This window comes from Colossoma macropomum, unplaced genomic scaffold, assembly GCF_904425465.1.
Source record: "Colossoma macropomum unplaced genomic scaffold, Colossoma_macropomum, whole genome shotgun sequence".
Classification (NCBI taxonomy): domain Eukaryota; kingdom Metazoa; phylum Chordata; class Actinopteri; order Characiformes; family Serrasalmidae; genus Colossoma; species Colossoma macropomum.
The window spans coordinates 26,902,478-26,926,446 of NW_023494803.1; the positions used below are offsets into that span (position 1 = coordinate 26,902,478).

General features: G+C 39.1%; 3 protein-coding genes across 6 annotated transcripts; 1 reads left to right on the forward strand and 2 right to left on the reverse strand.

Moving 5' to 3' along the window:
* Positions 1-3,876: 3,876 nt before the first annotated feature.
* On the reverse strand, positions 3,877-7,673 carry vcpkmt (valosin containing protein lysine (K) methyltransferase). 2 transcript variants are annotated; one of them, XM_036594081.1, is made up of 5 exons: positions 7,398-7,673; positions 6,061-6,174; positions 5,729-5,801; positions 5,514-5,624; positions 3,877-4,924 (listed from the first exon to the last, which is right to left on the reverse strand). In XM_036594081.1, the coding sequence occupies exons 1-5, from the start codon at positions 7,649-7,651 to the stop codon at positions 4,817-4,819; spliced, it is 660 nt and encodes a 219-aa protein (XP_036449974.1). In that variant the 5' UTR covers positions 7,652-7,673; the 3' UTR covers positions 3,877-4,816. The 2 variants fall into 2 exon arrangements, with proteins under 2 accessions (XP_036449974.1, XP_036449973.1); XM_036594080.1 differs by having other exon boundaries at positions 5,514-5,633.
* A 1,498-nt stretch (positions 7,674-9,171) lies between these two features.
* Positions 9,172-11,727, reverse strand: tex36 (testis expressed 36). 2 transcript variants are annotated; one of them, XM_036593545.1, is made up of 5 exons: positions 11,603-11,727; positions 10,761-10,819; positions 10,446-10,577; positions 9,779-9,859; positions 9,172-9,570 (listed from the first exon to the last, which is right to left on the reverse strand). In XM_036593545.1, the coding sequence occupies exons 2-5, from the start codon at positions 10,809-10,811 to the stop codon at positions 9,250-9,252; spliced, it is 585 nt and encodes a 194-aa protein (XP_036449438.1). In that variant the 5' UTR covers positions 10,812-10,819; positions 11,603-11,727; the 3' UTR covers positions 9,172-9,249. The 2 variants fall into 2 exon arrangements, with proteins under 2 accessions (XP_036449438.1, XP_036449439.1); XM_036593546.1 differs by having other exon boundaries at positions 10,761-10,816; positions 11,603-11,713.
* On the forward strand, positions 11,269-23,566 carry edrf1 (erythroid differentiation regulatory factor 1). 2 transcript variants are annotated; one of them, XM_036593543.1, is made up of 25 exons: positions 11,269-11,850; positions 12,601-12,809; positions 13,077-13,143; positions 13,240-13,365; positions 13,540-13,664; positions 13,780-13,933; positions 14,052-14,147; positions 14,306-14,427; positions 14,932-15,043; positions 15,145-15,292; positions 15,473-15,584; positions 15,700-15,811; positions 15,923-16,186; positions 17,458-17,529; positions 17,636-17,774; positions 18,096-18,287; positions 18,419-18,619; positions 19,256-19,477; positions 19,605-19,831; positions 20,367-20,525; positions 20,634-20,783; positions 20,888-21,041; positions 21,270-21,388; positions 21,499-21,677; positions 22,863-23,566. In XM_036593543.1, exons 1-25 carry the CDS (start codon positions 11,752-11,754, stop codon positions 23,026-23,028), a joined length of 3,726 nt encoding a protein of 1,241 aa, XP_036449436.1. In that variant the 5' UTR covers positions 11,269-11,751; the 3' UTR covers positions 23,029-23,566. The 2 variants fall into 2 exon arrangements, with proteins under 2 accessions (XP_036449436.1, XP_036449437.1); XM_036593544.1 differs by having other exon boundaries at positions 22,866-23,566.
* The last annotated feature ends 403 nt before the right edge of the window (positions 23,567-23,969 follow it).

A 23,969-nucleotide genomic window follows, 5' to 3' on the forward strand; every position in this document is an offset into this window, starting at 1 on the left:
TCTCTCTGGTGAGCACAGGAACATTCTGAGCATGGGAAAATCTTCAGCTGTGCTTTTATTTGCAGAGTGAGGAAACAGCACGCCAACATTGTAGCCTTTGAGGTGCCTTCATGTAGGATTTATGCACCTGTGTGGCCCAAGTTACTTATTACGTTTCTATTCCTCAACTACTGAGGAGTGGCTTTAAAGACACCCTCCATGGCCAAAAAATGTTCCTTAATGTGTTTTTTTTTTTTCTTCCAAGAGAAACGAGGTTGCCCACATTTCTTGCTATATGGATGATGTGTATGTGGGGAGTGGTATTCAGGTGATGTTATAACTATTTATAGCAATGATCTAAATAGCAATTAATCTTATCTATTGCTAGGGCTGCAGTTCTACTGAACCACATTAAGTGTGGGTGGGTGGGAGTAGAAAATGTTACCAGATTAATCAGATTAATGAGTCTCCTGTATTGCATATGTGTGTGATACATATACATATGAGGAAAGTCATATGTATATGTATCACAGGAGTATATACAGGAGAGTCATTAATCTGATTAATCTGGTAACATGCATGATGTGACAGACAGCACACAAGACAGTGTGAGCAGCAGTCTACACTGCAGTCACTCAGCACAGATGGCTCTGCTTGGGCTGTTAATGGGGTTTAACCCCAGCAGCCTGAATGACCTCACCCTGCTCTCCGGGCCACAGAGAGTGGCTGATGTATGGCAAGAAGGTGCTGACTCGTCACATAATGCACACTCATTCTTCCTTTGAAACACTGCTACATATAGAATCTATGCACTGCTGTTCGAAGGTTTGGTATCAGTGTTTTTAGTAATATAAAACCAGCATGGTGGCAGATACATTTATAAAAGGACTGTAATATGCTACTACTGTGCAACTTCACAAGTTCATAAAATAAAAAGGCAATAAAAATGTAGATGTGTCCAAAAGGATGAACCGAGACAATTCTAAAATAACTAAAGTTATAATAAAATTAATATTCATAATGAAAATCCCACAAACAAATGATTAGAGTATACTGTTTTTCCTTGAGTAACTTCTTGTTGTTGCCAAAATACTAACAATATTAAATATATCGTCACTGTCCAAAGAAAAAACAAGTATCTCCAAAATAGTGACTTTACAGGAGAAGTCAAAAACACTCTTGCCTTTCAATGTAAGTTAATGTAAAGAGGATTTATTCCAAGTGATTTTAGAGCATTTCTATTGGCCCATTCATCATGAAATTTTAACACAACGTAAAGGACAGCTGGTGCGTTGAAATGATGTAGAAAACTAAAATTTGACAAAAATGGAGATACATGGTTTTCATTGGACAGTGACAATATGTGAAAGTACTTTTTGTTTTCTTGTTTAGAGTATATATACATTTTATAAGTTGTTATTATACATAAAATGACAAAACTATGATTTGTTATTAAAAGTGAAAAGTAATAAGCTAAATACATACAAACCATCTTTTATATAGTACTTTCTATTGGAGGTGGTTGTCCCAAACCTTAATTTACATTTACACTTGTAAAAATAATACTTTTTTTATGTTTTATGTCTCTTATGTTTCTTCTAAAATGAAGTTGAAAGACTTAGATACGTTATGAGTGTAATTTTTAGATAAAAAAAACTTTCCAAAAATTCATAAAATGCTGTCCCACATTTTCATGTCACTACTTAAACACAAAGGGTTTTAATCCATAGGCAGAGACTTATTTTAGCCACACGCCTGCATAAACACATATTTCCTGCACTTGTTGTGTTTGCTAGTCAAATGCTGGCTAGCATTTTTCAGTTTTGCTCAAAATTAGCTCAAAATTGTCACTATCGAAACAGTCACTACCGAAACATTTGGTAAAGTTTTGATTGTTTTGGTAGTGATAAAATGGAATATTCAATCGTTTAAAATTAACATAATTAAAATAAAACATAATTAAGGTATAAAGTCACTCGAAACAAAAGTATTTTAGTCTAAAGTTCAAGTCAGATAAATGTCTGAAAAATGTTTTGAACTCTGACTTTGAACCAATTTGGTAGAATGATCAGTAAATAAACCTGCACACATATAATGCAGCTCAAAGAGCTTCACAGACTGTTCAAAGACAAAAGAAAGCATCTTAATGTGTTTATTTATGTTGAAGTTCATTAGAAGAAGCTGTGAAAACTTTACAGGGCATTTGAGGTTGGAACTTTCCAGATTGTAGTCAAGTATGGAAGACATCAAGACCCTGTCAGCTTTCTGTGAGAGTATGACATTTAGCGCTTCTAACAGCAATGATGTGGAAAAAGTTTAGCAGATGGCTTACTGACAGATGCCAGTATGTGTCATGCATGGTTTATCCAGTATAAATCTAGTGGATACGTGTAAAAGGAAAACAAGATGGGATTGTTGATTTCAACATAAAAGTGAGTCATAAATAGATGAGTTTCACACAGTTTGACCTCACCTGTGAACATACATGGGAAGGAAGTGAAATCCACCGGGAGCTTTGTTGCAGATTGGTGCATGTGGCAGATGTAGCTGTGCTGCTGTGTAAACAGCCACTCTAATGAAAGGCGTTGAGGGGCCTGTGTTAGCCTCTGGGAGTGTGGGCCATGCTTCATGCTTTGGGCCTGTGAAAGAGCCCTAATCTCTGCACTAATCTCCCCAGCGTTCAGAGCAGAATTCCCCTTCCAACGGCCGCCGGCCACCAACACAGCACACTCTCCACCATCTGGTTGACTAGGCTACAGGAAAAGAGACACAAGCCTCAAAACACAGAACTGTAAATTTTTGACGTCCTGACTGCTTGTGGTTCCAAACTGTGGGCGCAGACAGTCACTTGAGAACTAAAGAGACACTTGAGGATGAAAGTGTTTAGTCTAGAAATAAGGAAAATCATTTATGAGTATAACATGTAACATAACAATTCAGCACTAGAATCTTGAAAAAAAATGTTCAGCTCCTCCCTCACTCACAATGCAGAGCTGATGCAGGCCATTTGTTATATTGAGACTTTCTGAGTTGGCTCCACGTGTTAGTTCTGGTTAACCACTGCCTCCTGCTGTTGGAGATAAGCACTGCACCTGGCTTGAGAAATGCTGTGTGTGTGTGTGTGTCTGTAATTTTATTTCTGTAAGTAATTTTTCTCCTCATGGTAAGAGGGTCAGTCAATGAAAAGAGTCTACAATATCCAAAGTCTTACATTAGAGACAAAAATGAAAAAATAAATGTTTTTAAAAACTTGAATTCAAAGTCCATTGTTAACATTATGTATCTTTTTTATTGCAATGGAAAAGGATTTTTACAAATATTTTTTATGTATTGAAATGCAGGCATTTTATATGTCCAAATAGACAGTAAATGTAGCGCCATCTCAGATAGTACTAAATAAAAGTTGTGTTAACATTAAGAGTTTAGATTAATTTTAAAAATTAAAACATGTTTGTAAATAAAGTGTAATAATTTACCCATTGTCTTACGTTTTGCTTTCCACCCCGTCACACTAGTGAATTGAGCCATAAAAATAACTTAGCATCACATTCAGTGCCATGAAGAATAAGGGACATCACTGAAGTCTTGAAAGAAGCAGTTTTACAAAAAAAATGGTAAATTTAGCTTTTATTCAGCATTGCTAATTTGTTGGTTTCTCCACCTCTGACAGTGTCTGTAAAGCATAATCTCATCTAACCCAATCACGCAAAATAGACAGAGAAGTGTTTTTTTTTTTTTTCAATGTTCACAGAGAAATCTGATGTTAACTGATGTTAGAAGCTCTAACCTTAAAAACAGTGAACAGCCAGGCAGCCAGAATTATTCCACCCAGTCACAAATTCAGTGTTACTGAGGTGGGATATTCTGTTTTGAGTGCAAGCAAGATGTAATTAGAACTATGGAGAACAAAAACACAGTGATTTATTGACATAAAAAACTTTTTGTCACAGATCTCATGAAACGACAAAGGAATATTCATGGCTATTATACTGCCGTATTCATTACGTCAGTGAGATTAGCAATGATGAAAATGAAACAAATATACAATAATGAAAGGATTTTATAAAATGTCAAGAATCTTTACACTATGGACATATACTGGAGGTTCACAATATGTGAGTGTTCAGGAAAAATATATACAGTTGTAGGAATTTCTGAACCTCTTTACCTAGTTACCTAGATTTCTGTGATGTAATCTGATCTCAATCTACCATTTGATTATTTATTTAATAAACATACACATTTTACTGTGCCATATTTGCAAATCCTAAAAAAATTAAGATCATTTGATGGACAGATGTGTGAATATGCAAACCTCAAGCATAAAGGTCCTCTTTATAGTAGGAGAATTGGAAACTTTTTCTTCACAAGTATTTTCCAAATGACTTTGAATGAAGGAAAGGAATGGATACTCTGATGAGGGAAAAACTCTGCAGTGTTTCTAAATGTAGTCAGTTTCTAAAGAGAGTCTCTAAATCACTTGTGGAAACCAAGAGCATTGCATAAGGCCATAGTGCCTGGAGAAATAGCTCAGCCTCATATCAGTGCTCTATTTTTAACATCATTCATATCAAACCAACTTGTCAGCACACACTACCAACGCAGTAGAAATATGACATTTACTATTTTAGTATAAACTAGGCTTTTTGAAACGCATGCCATTTGTCAAAAAAGACAATTGAAATCTTTATTTCAAAATAGCATCAATAGGTTAAAAACACAGAACCATTTAGTTCATGATTCTCAAACCACTCACCCCTCTTTAACACTGACAAAATACACACAGGCACACAGTTTTTGCATACACTTGATGCGTCTCACACACACACAAAACCATTCAACTAGGTCTGCGCCGGAGATGGAGGATGTGGATGTCTGGGCTGTTGAACTCGGGATCTTGTCTTTCAGCTGGAACCTTCTCGGACTCAAAATCTTGCAGCAGTAGCTATAGAAAATGGGTAGTAAAGAAAATGCAGAAGCAGCGATTGAATGGCATGTTAAATGTATAACAGCAAAATATCATTATCTATTACGTCACAATACGCTTTTCTGAGTAAATGTACAACTTGAAAACAGGTCCACTGCATGCAACATGAAAAAAACAGATTTAGACCAATTATAGAGCCTGTTAACAACTCCCAATGGACAGTCACTGCATAAATTGCATAGTAAGAAGTAGATGTTTAGATGCCAACTCATTACACCAATATCTTATTTTGTGAATTTATTTTTACCAATTGTTTGATTTTTTTTTGTAAACAGTTTACTCTTTGAAGTGATGAATGGAAAAAATAAATCATTGCTGTCTACTTTGTTTTCATGCAGTTTTACTGGTACACTTTGTCCATTTCTAACTAACAGCAGAAAAAATTATACAGAGAGTATCATTGCTATATTTTCACCATATCACCCACTCTTAGTTAACAGCTCCCAAATGTTTTCTACATTTCTGCATGTCTTTATTATCCATGCATATTCCTAAATACTCCACCTTCTTTTTTCAGACATGTACCCCATCAGCAATTTGCACTCACCTCAAAAAATCTCCTCTCCACTTCAGGATTCACTCCAACAGTGCGCTGCTCATAGCAGCAGATGATACAGGTCTCAGGTCCAGACAGGAGCTTCAGAGTCTCTACCAGTGGCTGCACAGACTGCCGGGTTAAGAGTCAATCAATGGTTATAACTTACATAAATACTGCAGCATTTCATGTCCATACTTAGTATTATATAAAAAACAATGCTTTACCTGCTCATAATAGATGCAGTCCGCCATTAGAATATAATCTGGATGTGGGAGGAAGTCGGTCACATCTTCACCCCTTTAAGAAATCCAGAGGGTTGATGATTATGGATACTTGCATGTAATGTACTGCTGCATTAGCTAACAGCTTTTTGTAAAGCTTAAATGTCAGTACTACAGCAGGTAAACAAACAAGTCTACGGGGTCACCATTTTAGATGTGAATACACATAACAGCTTAACCATAATGACAGTGTATCGGAGATGCTTTTCTTCAGCCATGCTAAGCAAAGAAATTCTTAAATCATGTAAATCAAGCGCTAGTAGAAGAGTACAAACCATTTTAGTACCTTGGCTGTAACTGAGCCTGTGCTGATGAGGCTTTGATTTTCCCGGATGTTCAGTTCAAGAAGAGGCAGCAGATCCTCCAAATCTGTTACTGTGACATTTGCTCTGTGTGGGCCAAAACACTGGAGTTAGCCAGATCAGGAAGATCAGGAAGGGACGATCAGGGGGTGGAAAACATGGAAAGCAGGATAAAATGTTTCAGCAGTTCCCTTACTCTTTCCATCCTGTTTTGTAACCAACCTGCACTGCACATCTGTCTTGTATTTCCTGCTTAAATATACCTGATTCTGCTCAGGGTGGATTCAACATTTAGCTTATGACAAGGCTTAGGTTCAAGAAAACCACAAAACTGTGAACATGTGTACTAGAGGAGTCAACATGTAAAACACACAGCCTTCGCACACTTTTTATTGTTACTGACAATCGTACACTTACGATTCTATGTTTCTGGGGAGCCCATCTTCATTGGGGTAATAGTGGAATTATGAGTAGAAGGCTGTAGCTTTGATAAAAGTATGATAAAAAAAGACACTTGGATGGTGCAGATGAAAATCCATGAGAAACATGACACAAACCACTGACCGACATTACAGGGGAATTCCACTGTTTCCTCAAAATTTCAGGATAATTCAGTGGCTGAGTTGTAAACAGAGTAATTCAGAGCACTTTGATGTGAAATGGTCCATTGTAGAGAAACTTAAGACTCAGATTTCTTTACAGTGGTGGTGATAGGAACAAGGGGTCACCATGACTACAACGCAAGTAAAACCATTTTATTTACGATCCAAAAACTTCAGTGATCTTACACGTCTTTTGAGGTTTTACATGTAATGTTGATTACGGTAAACATGGTGGGGAAATCTGAAAAAATAAGTTTCTTTGGGGACTGTTTTGCCTTACAACATCCTGCATATACCCCTCCACCACGAATGAATTAACAGAAATGGATTAAAATACGTTTTAAGCCAAAACTTAGTCACAAAACTATCATAAAACAATGTGTCAGACATCAGGCAGCATGTATTTCACCACTTCATGTAATAACCTTCTGTGAGTGAGCTTTCAGAGGGATTAAACTCGTCAGTGTCCTTCAAGTCCATCACCACCGCTGTGAACAATTCTGACAGCACATTTCTCTAGAACGGAGCATTTCACCCCAAACCACTCTGCATGACTTTGTTTACATCTCAACCAACAAAGATTGTGCCGAGCTACTGGATATTATGAGATAACACCGCAACTAGCTAGCTAAAAGGTTCGGATTGAGGGTAAAGCGGGTTTACATTGCTTTTACACTCCTTTTACACTCGTCTTCAGCTGTAACTCACCCGAGAGAAGCTGCCATAATGCCTACCACTCCAGTGCCTGCCCCCAGCTCCACAACCTTTTTAGAGGACCATGTCTGCGAACTACAGAACTGCTCCGTCTCCAGGTATTTTGAGAGGACGATAGCCGCGTCCCAAACTACGCAGCCCACGTCGCCTTTGCTGCACTGGAACATTTTTAGGACTGAACCGTCATTTTTCTCGATTTCTCTAACAAAATAACTATTCGCGCCCTGTTCCTCAGGCATGACCGCCATGTTGTTTCTTACTTAGCTTAAACCTATCCAATGAAAAAGCAAGCTGGCGAGAGAGAGCGGCGTGCTTCCGCGGGTTGCCAGATTGGGACATTTTACCGCCACAAAGCTCATAAGCGCCATACTGCGGTCTCGTAACACAAACACACATACACACATTTCTTTGGGATTGCAAACATTGTTTAATTACAGAGGAACATTTTCGAAAAGCCTAGACTCACTTTTCATAATAACTTTGGATATTTTACTTTTAGTAATATGCAAAAGAAATCAGCCTAGAATCTTCAGTTAGCCCAGCACATTTAAGGTAGGGACCAATTTATCAATGTAACGACAATGAAGGCAAATAAAGCTATTGTTACAAGGGAACGCTGCTAAGTATCCTGGCCAATGGTTCTACCATTGCCAGATCCTCAGGTTACTTCCAGGTTCAGTCTAGATAGCTAGCATCCTCCACTGTGACTTACTGCCACTGCCGATCTCCAATACTAGAAAAAGAGTAATAACTTAGACTTCTGCGGTGGCGTGGTGGCCGCAAGCTGAGCCTCAACAACCGAGAGGAGGAGAGGGGACGGTGGATATCAAAATCTTCAGAAGTCTGTTATCAGAGCATAAAAGAGCGCAGCCTGTCAAAGACAGACTACAGAGGTCTGACAACGAATGAGGCTCAACGCTTTTTTCCACTTTTAGAACCCACATGAAATGCCACTGGGTTCCATTTCGGTCAAGTCAAGTAAATGAGTTCAGGTTTTTTAATTATATACAGAAAGTCTCTGCTGCATAGCCAATATAACCCAGATATGATTTTGTAAGTTTAATGGGTTTCTGTTGGATTTGTTTTGGTTTTATTTGAACTTTATTTTCTTGTTATATATTTTTAACTGTGTAACATTGACTTTAATTTTGTGGCGGCCGCTACAGCTCAGTGAGGTGAGAAGCTTAGAGAGTATGGCCATGCAAAGTGGCTCTTGGGAGATGCCAAGCTCCCAGTCCCAATCTCCTCCCTCTACATTCCATGCTGAAACAGCGGGCAGTGATTGGTGGTTTGGCATGTCAGTCAAACAGCATCTTTCTGACAAGGTAGGTGGTTCTTGGCCACACATTACAGTGACAAGTACCAGAATCTCTGCCAATAGGCAGAAGTCTGGCTTGTGAAACTATTAGGTCTGTACTGGACCGGGTGCCTGTTGTGATATGCCAGCTGTAATAACTCTCTGGTTCCGCTTGGGGCAGTGGTTTCCAAATCTAGTACTGGAGCTCTCCTGCTCTGCATTTTTTTTTTGTTTGTTTTTTTCTTGTATAGTACACCTGACCCAACTAATCAGCTAAATAACAAGTCCTTGCTGAGTGTGTGCTTTATAGCAGAGAAAAGACAAATAACTGTAGGATGGGGTACTCCAGGAGCAGAATGCCATGTGGTGCTAGCATGTAGGCTGTGCCAGGGTCATCACAGTCCTATACCAGTGCTGTTTATATATATTTTTTATGTTTATATATTTTTTTATCAGAATTGGGAAGCACAAAGCAGTTGCAAGGAAAACAGTGTCATATTTATGCTCATTCTTGCTTTAATGTATTCTTCTGGGACAGGATTACATCAGTTAAGAGGACGAAGAATGGTTAGAAGCTGCTAATACATTAAGAGGCACATGGTGGTCCAAATCATGCCTTCCAAACCATATGTAGCATTCCCCAGCCTGGACCATTGCAGCCTGACGGGACCTTTCCAGATGGCTTCTCGGAAAGCGCCTCATGTTTGTGTTCTCTCTACTCCCCGTGCCCTGTCTGGGCACAAAGTCTGTCTGATAGGCAGAATGATTCTCCCTCTCCAGCCCTACTGCACTCATGTTGCCATCATGACAGAGGCAGAAATGAGAGTTGTGCTGGCTGCGGTCATCCAGACACTTCCTACGACCCAAACCCTATACACACATACAAAAAAATAAATAAATAAATACAATAATAATAATAATAATAATAATAATAATAATACTCATACATAATGACAAACAGATATTTCAGTCAAGTGAAAGCCAATCCAGTTTGCCAATCAGGCATTATTGTTAATTAATCCATTGTTTTTAATACACATATATTCCTCTACAACAGTCTCTATGTCAAAAGCCTTACATGATCATATGTATCAATCTTATTCTGCAGTGTAGCTCGGTTATCATGTTCTGAAAATGGATAGTTTCTTCCTGCTGCTTTCTAAAAAAGGAATAAATAAAAAAGGAGAAAAATAAATTTCATTAAAACATTGCATTTAAGACGTGAACAGCCTAATTATCATAAACATTACATAATGCCTATGTTCATTAACACCAGAAAAATTCCTTCCATTCACATCTCACTTAACAGAACTGCTAACAATTATTGCACATACATACTGTGCAAAAGCATTAGGCAGCAATGAAAAGTGTTTAAAGCTGTTTATCTCAGCAGTAAGTGCATTTTTGCCTATAAAACCAATATACATTACATTCAAGAGTAAACATAAATACAGTAGCAAGAATTTCCTGTTTTCTAAAAAACCTATTAATATAATGATACTGAGTGTTAACTGTAAATACTGTACTTCCTCAAGGAAAAGGCCAAGTTAATACACTAGGGTACTGTATTAATGTGTATCTGGATGTTTTCTAATTTTTAACAAATAAACACTTACTGCCCAGACAAACAGCTTTACATATCATTTTCTCAGATGGTCTAAGATTTTTGTATGTATTCACTGTGGCACAGCAGCTGTCTGGAAACTCCTGCTGAATAAGAAAGGAACTGTCACAAAGTTATTAACCTTTTCAAGATTCATTTTGGGATATCTCTCTCTTAGTGGCATGGGCTGGTGCACCCCTTGGGCCAGCATGAATCCTGTGCTCGTACATGCTTCTCGTGTTTTCTCAGACTGTTCCATATCAACATGGGCAAACTTAAAACAAAGATAATCATAATCAAAATAATTGCAGTAAATAAATAAATGAATAAAGACCTTTTATCTTTCACAGGACTTGTGTTTTTATCATTGCATCTCTTAAAAATGTCTACATCTTAAGTTCACGTTTGTTATAATAATATATAATGTGCAGCACAAAGAATAGCAAATATTCCTCACCCAGATGCCATCTTTCTCCATATTAACATATCTTTTGCCTCCTTTAGTCATGTTGCCTGCTTAAAACAGAATTCATAAGATTAAAGAATATGATTAATATGAAGTGCGGAGTAGACAAATACTTTAAAAAATCTCTTTGATGAAACGTCTGCCCTCTGCAGGGCACTTTGTATCCATGACAACAGAATACAAGCCTTTAACTATTTGAGAATAGAATAGAAAATATTTACATGCAAAGTGCACCTTTGTGCTTGGTTATGTAGTAAATCATGTTCGATTAGACTGTTTGACTTTTCTTACGAACACTTAATTAGAATGTAAATAACTAAAGGTTCACTGTTAAAAAAAAAGATTAACCAAAGTAAATACTATTCAAAAATGTTGAACAGTTCAGCATTGATTACGAAAAAGTGGACGATAAAAACAGGAAATGCATGAAATAAAAAAAGGCAAGCATTTTTTTCCTGTGTTTGGCATAATTTTCTAGAAATGTTTTTTTTTTTCTAGAACTTTTTTCCGACGTCATATGTATTTCCGGGTAACGTAAGTTCAGCGCCTGTGCTGGTTAAATGTGAGTTTGATAAGCTGCTCTATCACAGCGAGAGACAGGTTTTCTAAAAAGAAGCGATACGACTTCTGAAAGTGTGCACGGGGCTAAACTAATTCAGCTGTTTACGTTTAGTTTTCCGTTTCACGAAACTGACAGTTTTGAAAAAATGCAGTCTGTAGCTTAGCGTGCTAGGTAACTTAGCTACCAAAGATGGGTAGGTTAAGTTAGCGACTTAATGCTTCCTCAGCCACACAGCAACAGCAGAAACAGTAAGTGGGTGACACTTGTTTACCTGTTTAGCCAGACAGATTGGACGTTAAGTGGATCTTATCTTACGAATATTTCTGTAGCTTCGCTTGCCAGAGCGTCTTAGCTACTTCATCGGAGTTTCTGGATGGCTCGGAGAGTTGCCTGCCTGAAGCTGTTGCAGCACTGCTGAAAATGAGCTCTCCAGACCACGGAAAGGTCTCGTCTGTATCTACAGACCACACGCATGAAGAACTGGATCCTGACAGCGCTGCCAGTGAAGACACGAAACAAGTAACGTTAACCAGCGTTCATGAAACTTAATAAGTTGTGATTAGCTGTAGAAGTGGTCACGTTACCTGAGGCAGGCTGGACTGTAACGAGGTTGAACTTGGCTTCCTATTCGCCTGCTACCTGTTCAAAATTTTCCGTTCACCTTGGTTCAGCAGTTACATTTTGGCCCATTTAAGGTGAAACGGGAAAATTCGAACAAGAAACTGGCGAATAAAAAGAAGCTGACTTCTGCCTCCTTGGCCTGTAGCTGTCAGACTAGATGTTCAAGTGGAGTCTGCTTGTGTAATGTTTTCACTTTAACATATATAAAGTGAGATCTCTGTGTTATTAAGCTTTACACTGACGTCTCAGGTCTGTAGTTTACTTTGAAGTGAATAGTAACCAGTTGTTTTTACTCAGTTACATGTACTAAAGTAAAAGCTTTATGCTGTACTGCTTTACCTTTGGTCACATCTCTTGAGTTCTGAGGTCCATCATGTTATGTTAGATCTACAGTGCGGTTCTTTAAGTTATTCAGTGCTTAAGTGAAGCGAGAGTAATTAAAACGAGAATGTTCTTGAGTTTGGATGTAGGCTAATATACACATCTACAAGTTCACCTAAACTGGCAATACAGTCAGATTCTGACAGACCAGTGAAAGGCCTAAAGCAGCCTCCTGTTAGGTGTCAGTTTGTTTTAATTAGTAGTTACAGTCAATACATTGTTGTTCTAGTTTTAGTTTATCAGCTTTGCTGGCCGTTTGTTGTTCAGGGGGCAGTCGTATGCCTTGGCAACAACGAGGTCAAGAGTCGTGCTGTGGTGAAGTACTCTGCGGCACCGCCTCCGGCTACCTATGCGCTGCTTCAGGAGAAGACAGATCTTAAGTTGCCCCCAGCCAACTGGCTGCGAGAGAACGCCCAGCTCGGCTCTGCTGGGACCACCATGCTTGGCTCCAGCAGCAAAAGCAAGCCCTTCTCCAGGTATGACATGTTGCAGCGTCTCATTAACGTTTTGAAAGCAGATTCTCTCTCCACCTGTTTTTTCAGTGACTCATCTATCAAGACAAAAAAGGTCCTGTGTATGTGTTCATTGTTATTGCATTAACACAAAGATGCTATGGCAAGCTTTAGAAGCATTAGAAAAGATGTATATGATAAGAAAGAGAAACATTTTTGGGAGCTGGCTATGGGTTTTCAAACACTAAATCATGGAGTGCTTTTTCTTAAGTTTGTTTGTTTGTTTTCAAGCTTTGGCATGGCCTATGACTTCATCGACTCCATCGGGAATGATGTTGATGTGGTATCTGATTCAGAGGTGAGTTTTACTGTTATGCTCATCTAAAAGATCTTTTGTTTTCTTATGTATGCTGGGCAAATAATCACTTGCAGTATGTGATTCTCTCTCTTACAGAACATAAAAAAGCTGCTGAAGATCCCGTACAGTAAGTCTCATGTGAGCATGGCAGTGCATCGGGTGGGCAGGACTTTGCTGCTAGATGAACTCGACATTCAAGAACTCTTTATGCGGTCATCACAGGTGATCATATTCCCTTCAGCTGAGAACCTGCTTCAGCTGATTCTCAGTTTACCTCTCTTATGGTAACCAATGACTTCCCCATCCAGAACAGTGATACTACACTTAAATGAACTTGTTCAACTACGCCAGATTAAATTAATCTGTAAGATTCTCTTCGTTCTTTCCACTGTGTAGACTGGAGACTGGACGTGGTTAAAAGAATTTTACCAGAGGCTCATTGACCAGAAGTGGCAGAGAAAAAAGAAAAGTAAAGAACACTGGTATGAAAAGGCCATCCTCTCCAAGTTCCTTTACTATAGGTGAGCTAAAACACCTTAAACATCTGTAATAACGGATTAAATACAACAGTATTATTTTTCCTAATTAATGCCACTAACAATCAAGAGAATAACAGAAGTCTGTCCTGTGTTTCAGTATAAATGGAAATGATGTTGCCGAGCCTGTGCCTTCAGACTCAGACGCCTGTGCTGAGGCGGAGGGTTGTGAAAGTGCGGAATATGGACCATCCTGGCCTGCTACGTTCAATAGCTCCACCACTGAAGCAGACCAGTCCACTATTCCCAAGGAGGTATGAGCGATGTTTCCTTTGTGTGTATTAGTGTGGTTCCCTCTATATGAGTTTAAGAGAGAAGTAGAATGTGTGTTAGCTGCGTGTTTTTATTCTTTTACTCTTTTCTGTCTTTCAGGAGCGGGTGGGGAACACTTATGCTCTTGGACATGTCACCTCTGTTCTTAAAGAGCAGAACCTGCCCACACTGTTTAATGAGGGAGAGAACAGCCAGGTAACAGTGTTTCTTAAGTAGCCCACAGTGACGGTGTCTGAAATGCTTGATTTAAGGAGCAAATGTGTCTGTGAATAATGGCTGTGTTACTGTTTAAAAGCTTGATTACACTGCACTTGATGTTACTTTTAATGAACACCTCTATCTTATTGGTACAGGGCTTAAAGAATGACTTTGTACGGAATATCCTCTGGACATTTGAGGACATCCACATGCTAGTGGGGTCCAACATGCCCATATTTGGGGGAGGACGCTACCCAGCTGTCAGCCTGCGGCTCAGGTCAGAGTTAATGTCAGATGTATGCTGCTTTATCTTGCAAAATGGACAATAGATAGTATTTCTGTCTATTAGTTGTTTTTTTTTCTGTTGTTTTTACTTTGTGTTGTGAGGCACTTTGAGCTGCTTTTTTAATGTATGAAAGGTGCTGTATAAATAATAATAATGATGATTATTATTATTATTATTATGAGATGTTTTAGTTTGTGTAAAGACTTGTTTTCTATTTCTACGCAATTATAAGATACTGGACATTTTGTTTAAATGAATGTAATAAATTGCCATTATGTTACCTGGAACTGAAAAAATAAAGGGCCCATATCATGGAAAACAGCCTGTTTAATTCTAAGGGATAAAAAAAAGTGTTGGAAAATGATAACGAAAAAATTGGTTGAAACTATGTTTAATAGATAAACACACACACATCATAACTGGGTTTCAGGAAGAAAAATAAAGTACAAGTTTAGGCCAGGTTTCTAATGGTTTCGTTCCTGTATTTCTCCAAAGGGATAACAACAAACCAATCAACATTCTCACTGGTATTGATTACTGGTTGGACAATTTGATGTGCAATGTGCCGGAGCTTGTCATGTGCTTCCATGTAAATGGAATAGTACAGGTAAAATCTTGCTCGGTTCAGTATTTTTTTTTTCTTACAGGTTAATACAAGTGCAAACATGCCTAAAAACTGCATCATCATGTTTCTTTTGTTGGTAACAGAAGTATGAGATGATAAAGACTGAGGACATCCCAGATTTGGAGAATTCTACGTTTTCCACTCGAGTTGTGAAGGACATTGCCCAAAATATACTTTCTTTTCTCAAGTCCAACTGTACCAAAGAGGGACACACCTATTGGCTTTTTAAGGGTTAGTGTTAATAGTGATGATATCTTTGGTTTATGACCCAAGTGGCATAAGTTTCAAATAGAAATGAAAAAACTACAGATTTATTAAACATGTTCTATAGATTTATTAAACATCTGAAAGCTTTACAGTGTTTGTCATTGTCTTTAAAGTACTAGTGATCTCACTTCTGTTCTCTTCTAGCCAGCGGAAGTGACATTGTTAAGCTGTATGACTTGACTACTTTGTGTGAGGAGGCACCTGAAGAGAAATGTCAGAATCCTTTTACTCTGCCTGTAGCTGTGCTGCTTTATAAGTATGTACCACAGCTAGAACATAATTTCACATAATGCACTCTGTAGTGCTTTGCTCTATCTGCAAGCAGTTGTTTTCACTGTAAGTGATGTTAACAGATTTGCTGTATTCTGAAGGGTGGCCAGCAATATGATGCTGAAAAAGGCTCAGAATAGGAAACACTATGGGACCATCAGGACTCTGCTGCTCAACTGTATTAAACTGCTGGATGAAGAGAAACACCCTCAGGTACACTTTTTCCTCCTCACTATACCTCCATTATAGCTGTTTTCCCCCCAGTTCTGCTTATCTTCAATTTGGCAGTGACCTATTGTTTTCTCCTTCTCATTATTTGTTTAGATCATTGCCTCAGCTCACTACATGCTGTCAGAGCTATTCCACCTGGATGACTCAAGCGAGGAGGAAGAAGGCAATGGAGAGTCTCTGCGGAATGGAGGCTCAGAAGACAGCTACAGTGAGGATGAAGAGGATGATGAAGAGGAAGACGAGAGCTGTTCCTACACAACATCTGAACCTCTGCAAGACTGTAAAGCTGTGGCCGTCATTAAGTCTGTAGGGGAGCTGTCTGTTCCTGAAAAGTACAAGTCCACCCACAAAATTAGAGTATGTTTACTCTCATTCTTTCCAGGACAATCCCTTTTCATTTCTTAAGAGAAGCTATAGTGTAGACCAGAGATTTTCAGCTCCAGTCCTGAGGATCTCCTGCCCTACAGGTGTGCTAGAACAGTGAAAATCTGAAACTGTTCAGGGCAGTGGGGCCCCAAGACTGGAGTTGGGGAAAAAAAAACAGAACACTAGTTTAAACCAGTGGTTCCCAACCTTGGTCCTGGAGAACCCTTTGCCCTGCGCATTTTAGTGTTTGCCCTGCGCCTTGATTCAGCTAATCTGCTTATTAACAAGCCAGTTCTCAGTGTGTCATTTTCAGTGTGTATTTTGACAGAAAAACAACGTGCAAGGCAGGGGTACTCCAGGTTCAGGGTTGGACCCACTGGTTTGAGTCATTGGGTTATTTTGTCATCTGTACAAATAGATGGTGAAATGAAGGAGAATTCCACTGATTCTTTTAAAATTCTGCTTAATTTTATTGTTGAGATCTAAACAAAGTCAGAGTGGTTTGACGTGAAATAGTTAATTGTACAGATACCTACAGAATACTTTTCTTACAGTGGTTGTGATAGGAGCCAGGGGGCGCAATGTCTACATCACAAATGTAGCTATTTTATGTACTATCCAAAATGACCAGTTAACCAACACGTGTTTTCTGAGTTTTTAATTGAGTTTTTTTGAAAACTTCATAAAACGTTTTCTTCTGGGACTATTTTATCTTACAACACCCTACACGTACTTCTCCACATTGAATGAATCATTAAACAACGTTTCAGCATCAGGTAGTGCATTTATAACTATTTTATGTAATAAATTTCTGTGAGTGAGCTTTTAGAGCCAATAATCTCTGGCATCTAGTTCCTTCCACGATGACTGTGAGTGATTCTGACTCACAACGTTTCTCTAGAACAAAGCATCTCACATCAAACCACTCTGAATGACTTACATATTAAGTTTCATTAGACATTTTGGAAAAACTGCTGGAACTCCCTATTAACTGATTGATAGATTGAGTGTCCAGTCTTACCCACAAATGGCTGGTGTTGCTGCATGTTTTTATTCAGGCAAAACAGAAACACACTTGATCAAACCAATTGATTAACCAAGTGTAATCAGGTGTGATTCTGCTTGATTTGAATGAAAACCTGAAGCCACACCAGCCCTTTGTAGATAAAACTGGACACCACTGGATTAACATTTCCAGATAGAGACTTACATGTGACCATATCATTCTCTTCATGTTAATCTGAGTATATGTCTTCCGCTAGCCCAACTGTTCATTTCCTGTGTCCCAAGACAAAGAAGAGAAATGTAGACTGGTCCTTAGCTATGTCCTAAAGGTAAGGGTACATGGATAACACACACATGGGCATTGTCTTTCTTTTTTATTTGTGCACAGAGCACAGATTTTCAGCAGTGAACAGACTTTTGCTATATGTGCAACAGGGGCTGAAAGCAGTAGATAGCAGCATAAAGAAGGAGAGTGACCTGCCAGCGGCTGACCCCAACACTCCCATTCCTCTGAAATATGAAGAGAGTGGGGCCAGGGCCGTGGAGAAAGAGATTGCTCTGCTGCTGGATAGAGGTCTGTCAAGCTCCTAGACTTGTAGCCTCACAAGAATGGAATTTTAACTAGAAAGCAACACAATTCTCTGTGACTCCCAGACAGTCTATATTTTAGCTCTACCCAAGTTTCCAGCACAGCTGTACCAAATACCTTGTACACCAAAATATGGACTTGGGAGTGACCAAAGCAGCAAGTTCGAAAACACTGCTCTGCATTTCACTTTCTTGTTGTTCTTTTGCTTCCCTGTGTCCATTTCTTGTATGTGTTGCGCTCTCTCTCCTTTTTTCCATAGTTTTCTACAATATACTAAATTATTTTTTCTCCTGTGCTTTTGCATAGCTGCTCCATGTGGTGAGGGGCTCAAGTTACCCATGCGTTCAGGCATGCTGCCTGGCTCCTGGCAGCACCAAATGAAACTGCAGCTCTTCCTGAAGGCCTCGAAAGCCTATTACATGCTGGCTGAAGCCGCCACCAACCTGCTGAAGTATGGTCGTGCACTGCGCTACATCAAACTGGCCCTACAGTGCCATGGTGAGAGGATATTGACATGAGATTGGCCACTCAAACCATGAATCATGAATATTTTAACATTTATTTTAACTCTCTCTCTCTCTCTCTTTGCACTCTTTCCTTCTTCCTCCCTACCTCCCCACCGTGTCTAGATGCATATTGTGCTATAAGCAGTGGGCTGTACCCGCGTGTTTTGCTGTTTCACAGTCAGTGTCTGTCTCTGTGTGGGGATGTGCAACTGATGCTAGCCCAGAATGCCTCAAACAGAGCTGCCTATCTGGAAGAGTACAACTACCAGACCAAAGAGGACCAGGAGATTCTTCACTGCCTGCACCGTGAGAGCTCCTGCCAAGGTTACAGCTCACTTTTCACACACTTTCTGGATTTCATTAATCACATTTTCTATCCATCAGAGAAACCTTTTAATTATGCATCATGTGTATGGAGGACATATGCTGGAAACATACTATACATGTAATCTCACAACTTATGTATACATATAGTGCTCTGTTTTAAGCAAATTAAATTAGAGAAATATATTTAAAAGGCTGTTTACATGGTCATTAAGCATTTATTTCTTCAGAAACACATATATGACAACAAATAAAAGTAATAATAATGCAATAAATTCTGACTTTATATATGCAAATGTGTTTGTTTAACCATTTCTGCTTATCCTCGTGGCAGCCCAGTATTATTTGTAGTTATCATCCAATACTTGTTTTGTCAAAGCAATACTTCTTGGTGTTAAATTAAGTGTGCTGGTGATAGAATTTAACAAATCCATGGCTGAGGACAGCAGGGAGACATCTAGAAACAAACTTTGGTTCTTCAAACTAGCTCATAAGATATCAACTAACTAAATTAACTTCTTGAAAAAATACATTCTTGTTACTTTTTAATGTATTTGTAATTATTTCCATGAATTCTTATGATGTATGGTGACTGACTTGGTGTTTACCCTACCAATGATCCCTGTGTTTTCTCAGCCTTTAACATGGCCACTGACCTGGCCACTGACCCAGAGTACCAGCTGTTTGTCAGCAGTAAGTGTTATGAAGCTGCCCATGACCTTTTAAACTCTGAGGCTTTGAAGGACCTGGGCCAAGAGCAACTGGCTCAGGTTCTGAAGCGGCTCGGCAACATCCGCAATGAGATGGGCGTGTTCTACATGAACCAAGCTGCGGCTCTGCAGACAGAGAAAGAAGGGGGTGAGTGTTTATCTGTGTTTTCTCAGGAGTTATTCAGGATCTTATTTGAAAAGGTTGTATCCACAGACCTGCTGAGAATAAATGTGTTGCAATATTTTTTCTCTCCCTCCTCCCTTCTGTCATGTAGTGCGGAGGACTGTGAGTGCAGCAGAGCAGGAGCTGTGGAAGAAAAGTTTCTCGTATTTTGAGAAGGGTATGCAGAACTTTGAGGCCATCTCTGACTCTGTAAATAAAGCCCTGCTGCTGTGTAACATCGGCAGATTGATGCGCATCTGTGCCCAGGCCCACTGCGCCATGACCACGGAGGAGAGCCGAGGAGAGTTTTCACCTGAAGAGGCTCTTTACTACAACAAGGTACACACACTGTAGCCCAAAGAAGGAAAATAACACTTCACATACACAGAAAAAGTGAATTCTCTACTATTGTTATTGGAAGAAATTATGCACCCTAGTAGGGTAATGTGGAGGAAGAACCCCCTATTTTCTCTCCTGAACAAATGATGTGGCCAAATCTAATCTCAACAGTTACTGAATGGCTCTTGTTTAAACGCCTCTGAAATGTTGTCTGGATGACCACATTTCTGGAATGTATTGCCCCAGAAACAATCTGAGATCAGCTTGATTTGATTTTTTTTATTGGATAATTGTGATCTGTGCATTTTTAGATTACACTGTGCAAGACAATTTGGTAGAAATATGTGATTGGGGGTGGGGGCAGGCTTGTAGAGAAACCAGGACATTTGGTTTTGAGAGTGGGAAAATGCTTTTTTTTCTGGAGTAAAAATAGGTTGGCTTTCATTGAAAAAGAAAGTACTTTATGAAACCTCTCCTGTGTTGTGGTCTGTTTTTGAGTAAAGTTTACTACAGCTGTCTCCATCTCTGTTTGTAGGCTGTAGATTACTATCAGAGGGCCATGAAGTGTCTTGGCAGCAGAGAAAGCCATGCAGCAGTGTGGGACTCTGTTAACTGGGAGCTCTCCACCACATACTTCACTCTGGCTACACTACTGCAAGACTATGCTCCACTGTCCCGCAAAGCCCAAGAGCAGGTAATGCGTGCGCGCGCACACACACACACAGTTTCACCTTATTGCATACTACATGTGCTATTACAGCACCTGAAAGGTTTATTTATGGTGCTGCTTTAATTGTTTCAGATTGAGAGGGAAGTGACAGAGGCTATGATGAAGTCTCTAAGATATTGTGACCTCCAGACAGAGTCAGCTCGTCAGCCACTCTACCAGTACAGAGCAGCGACCATCCACCATAGACTGGCCTCTATGTATCACAGCTGCTACCGTAACCAGGTAGCCACATCAACTCCTTCACCTACACATCAACAGTCAGGCTCATTCATGTGTCCATACTTAGTCTCATACGTTTTTTTTTCCCCACTCTGTGTCTGTGACAGGTTGGTGATGAGAGTTTACGGAAGCAGCACAGGTCTCTAGCAGAGCTCCATTACTCGAAAGCAGTGCGTCTGTTCCTCAATCTGAGTGATGCACCCTGTGAGCTGCTCCGCACACTGCTAGAGAGAGTGGCCTTTGCAGAGTTCACCATGGCAGGTCAGTCTCACTGCTCTCCCACACCAACATCATGTAGCCATAACTTCATTGTCGGTGTCCTTTATGTGTGTGACCTACCTATCCACGTCCATGTGTCTTTCTATCTGCATTTGTAGTGCCGTTAAAAGGAAATTGCCCTCATATGTATAGCACTTGAGATGTTTTTTTTCTGCTATAAGGTTAGCTTATAATACATTTAAACATTGTTATATATTTTGTTTCTTACAGGACAGAGTAGTAGTGCGGTGAAACTGAAAACTCTGACAGGTGCTCTGGAGATCATGAGGGAGACACGGAGTGCTTTCAGACTAATCCACAAAGAGCTTCAGGAGCAACAGCAGAAAGAGGTATACACATTCACAAAGAGGCCTCACTATGTCCTTTAAGAAAGATAATTAATGGTGTTAGTGTTAAATATATATATTTTTTGTGTTTTTATGTATATATATATTTGTAGGCAGCAGCACCAGAAGACACAGTTAATCCTGATAAATCCAGTGAGGCCTTTGATAGCCCCGCTTCCTCTGGGCTGAACACAGAGGAAGTGATGAAGCTGATTGGTGTCTTTGAGCCCAGTTTCTCCTTCCTGCTGTTGCAGCTGGTCAAACTCAGCACCACCAGCAAACGCAAACCCAGGTGAGAAAGAACTGTTTACTTGTTATATTACTTTTTTGGTATTTTATCAATAAACTTGAACTGCTGACCATTAAGTGCCATTAGGAATCAGCTAATGTTTGAAGTAAAGATGGCTAGCCTAGAGAAATTGTGTTTGTTCAGTTGGATTTATTGTTTAGATTCAGGTTTTAATTAAACAATCTTAAGATTCTTTAAAGGGGAAGTTTACCAATTTCAGCATAATTCAGTCATGGAGATGTAAATAAAGTCTTCTGTGTTTTGATGTGAAATTGTGCCCTGTAGAAAAACATACTGACTCGGACTTTCTTTGCAGTGGTGGTGATGAGAACCAAAAAAATATGTTTTAAGCAAAAACCTTATCTCAAAGCTATCGTAAAATAATGTCTCCGGCATCAGGCAGCACCTTCATAACAGTTTATGTAATAGCTTTCTATGAGGTAACTTTTGGAGGTATTAAACACTTCGGACGTCTGGTTCCTATCACCACCATTGTGAGTAATCTTTTACTCAAAGTTTCTTTGTAATTATATATCTCGCATCAAACCATTCTGTTTGAATTTGTTCACATCTTAATAATCAAAATCTGCTGAAATATTTTTAAGTTTTTGGCTCTCCACTTTAAATCAAACAAATTACTTCATTACTCATACCCATTTTGGTACTTTACTCATCTGTTGAAAGGAGAAATTCCACTCAGTTTCAATCAATGAGATGTAAACAGTCATTCAGAGTGGTTTGATGTAAAATAGTTAATTTTGGGAAAACCTACTCAGATTTTTTTTTTTTTACAGTGGTGGTGATAAGAAACAGGGGTTGTGATGTCTACAGTGAAAATATAACCATTTTATTTGAACTGAACGGAATTGATTTCAAAATGGATTTTTAGACCAAGACCTTATCATGAACAAGTATTTCATGTAATAACTTTATGAGGTTCAGATCCTGTCACCACTGCTTTTAACGATTCTCTGTAACGGAGCATTTCACACCACACAGAATGACTTTGTTTACATCCTAACAATTGAATTATGAAGTTCCCTTTAGTGCAGGTAGATGGAGTAAACCAGGATGTTTATCTGTATAGAGAGAAAAGTTAATAGCTTATTCAGGAAAATAAAACAAGGCCCTAATATCTCTTAATACATATTGCTTCTCTGTGTATTGTGTGTTTGTGTTTGTGTAAAGTAGCAGTAAAGAAGAGGAACAGGTGAAGCTCTATAAGCAGGTATACTCAAGGCTGTTGCGAGCAGAAAAGAATGCCCCCCTGATCCAGCGAATTGGCCTCTATTTGGAACTTCTTGAACAACTCAGTCCACCAGCAGAAACAGATGAAACAGGACCATCAGTGTGAATCACAAGTCTGACGGTGCTACGAAATGTGACTCATCCAGACTGTTTGGTGAAATGCCGATGATGAGGAGACAAGCTTTTTTGAACAGGACTCTTTTTCATTGTAACCTGGCAATGTGAATACAAATCCTCACAAGCAGTACTTTGTTCTCTCACTCACTAGATCTTCATCCTGGCATGGCCACTTTTTTATTTTATAATGGAAGAAATACTGAAGAAAGTTTGTTTTGCAGATGAGGGTATTTTTTTGTGTATGTGGTGAATTTTTTCTGAAAATGACTAATGTGAACCTGTTTTCTGAATGAGAGAAAAGACACTTCATCACTGTTTACTGGTGCATAAAAAGCTCACATTTGTTGCTACTGCTGAAGGGTTACGATTTTCAGAAATAAACTGAAAAATGAACATGTGCAATAAAAGGCAATATTCAGGGGCAAGCTCCATTTAAAGAGCTTTGTCCAGGTTACAGTGTTTTGTATGAAAGTGAATGCTGACTTGGCTGTTGAGACTCTTTATTAAAAGAATTATTTTGGAAGCTATTTTATAAGTTTGTCTTGGTTTTGTTTCAGTTTGTCACACAATTTCACAGTTTTACCTTGATCACTTGAAAGGGTGCTGCTGCAGGTTAATCTAAATTTAATTAAGACATCACACACAATAGAGCTCAAATGCAAACATGTATTTTGTTGTGAATGTTGTCAACGTGATACAGCTGGTACAATTCGAGGCGTGGGCAATGTTGTACTATGATTCTACAATGATGAGTATAACAAGACTGAGCATCCCTGGCTTTACTCATTTTGCACCAGCAAAATCATGCATTTTAAGTTTTTCAGTACTTATGGCCCAAAGTTTTAAAACAGTGGCCACAGTGGCTTTGACAAATGCTTGTATCGATCACAATCACAGAGGTACAAAGGATTCAGGAGGGTGAAGTTGGCT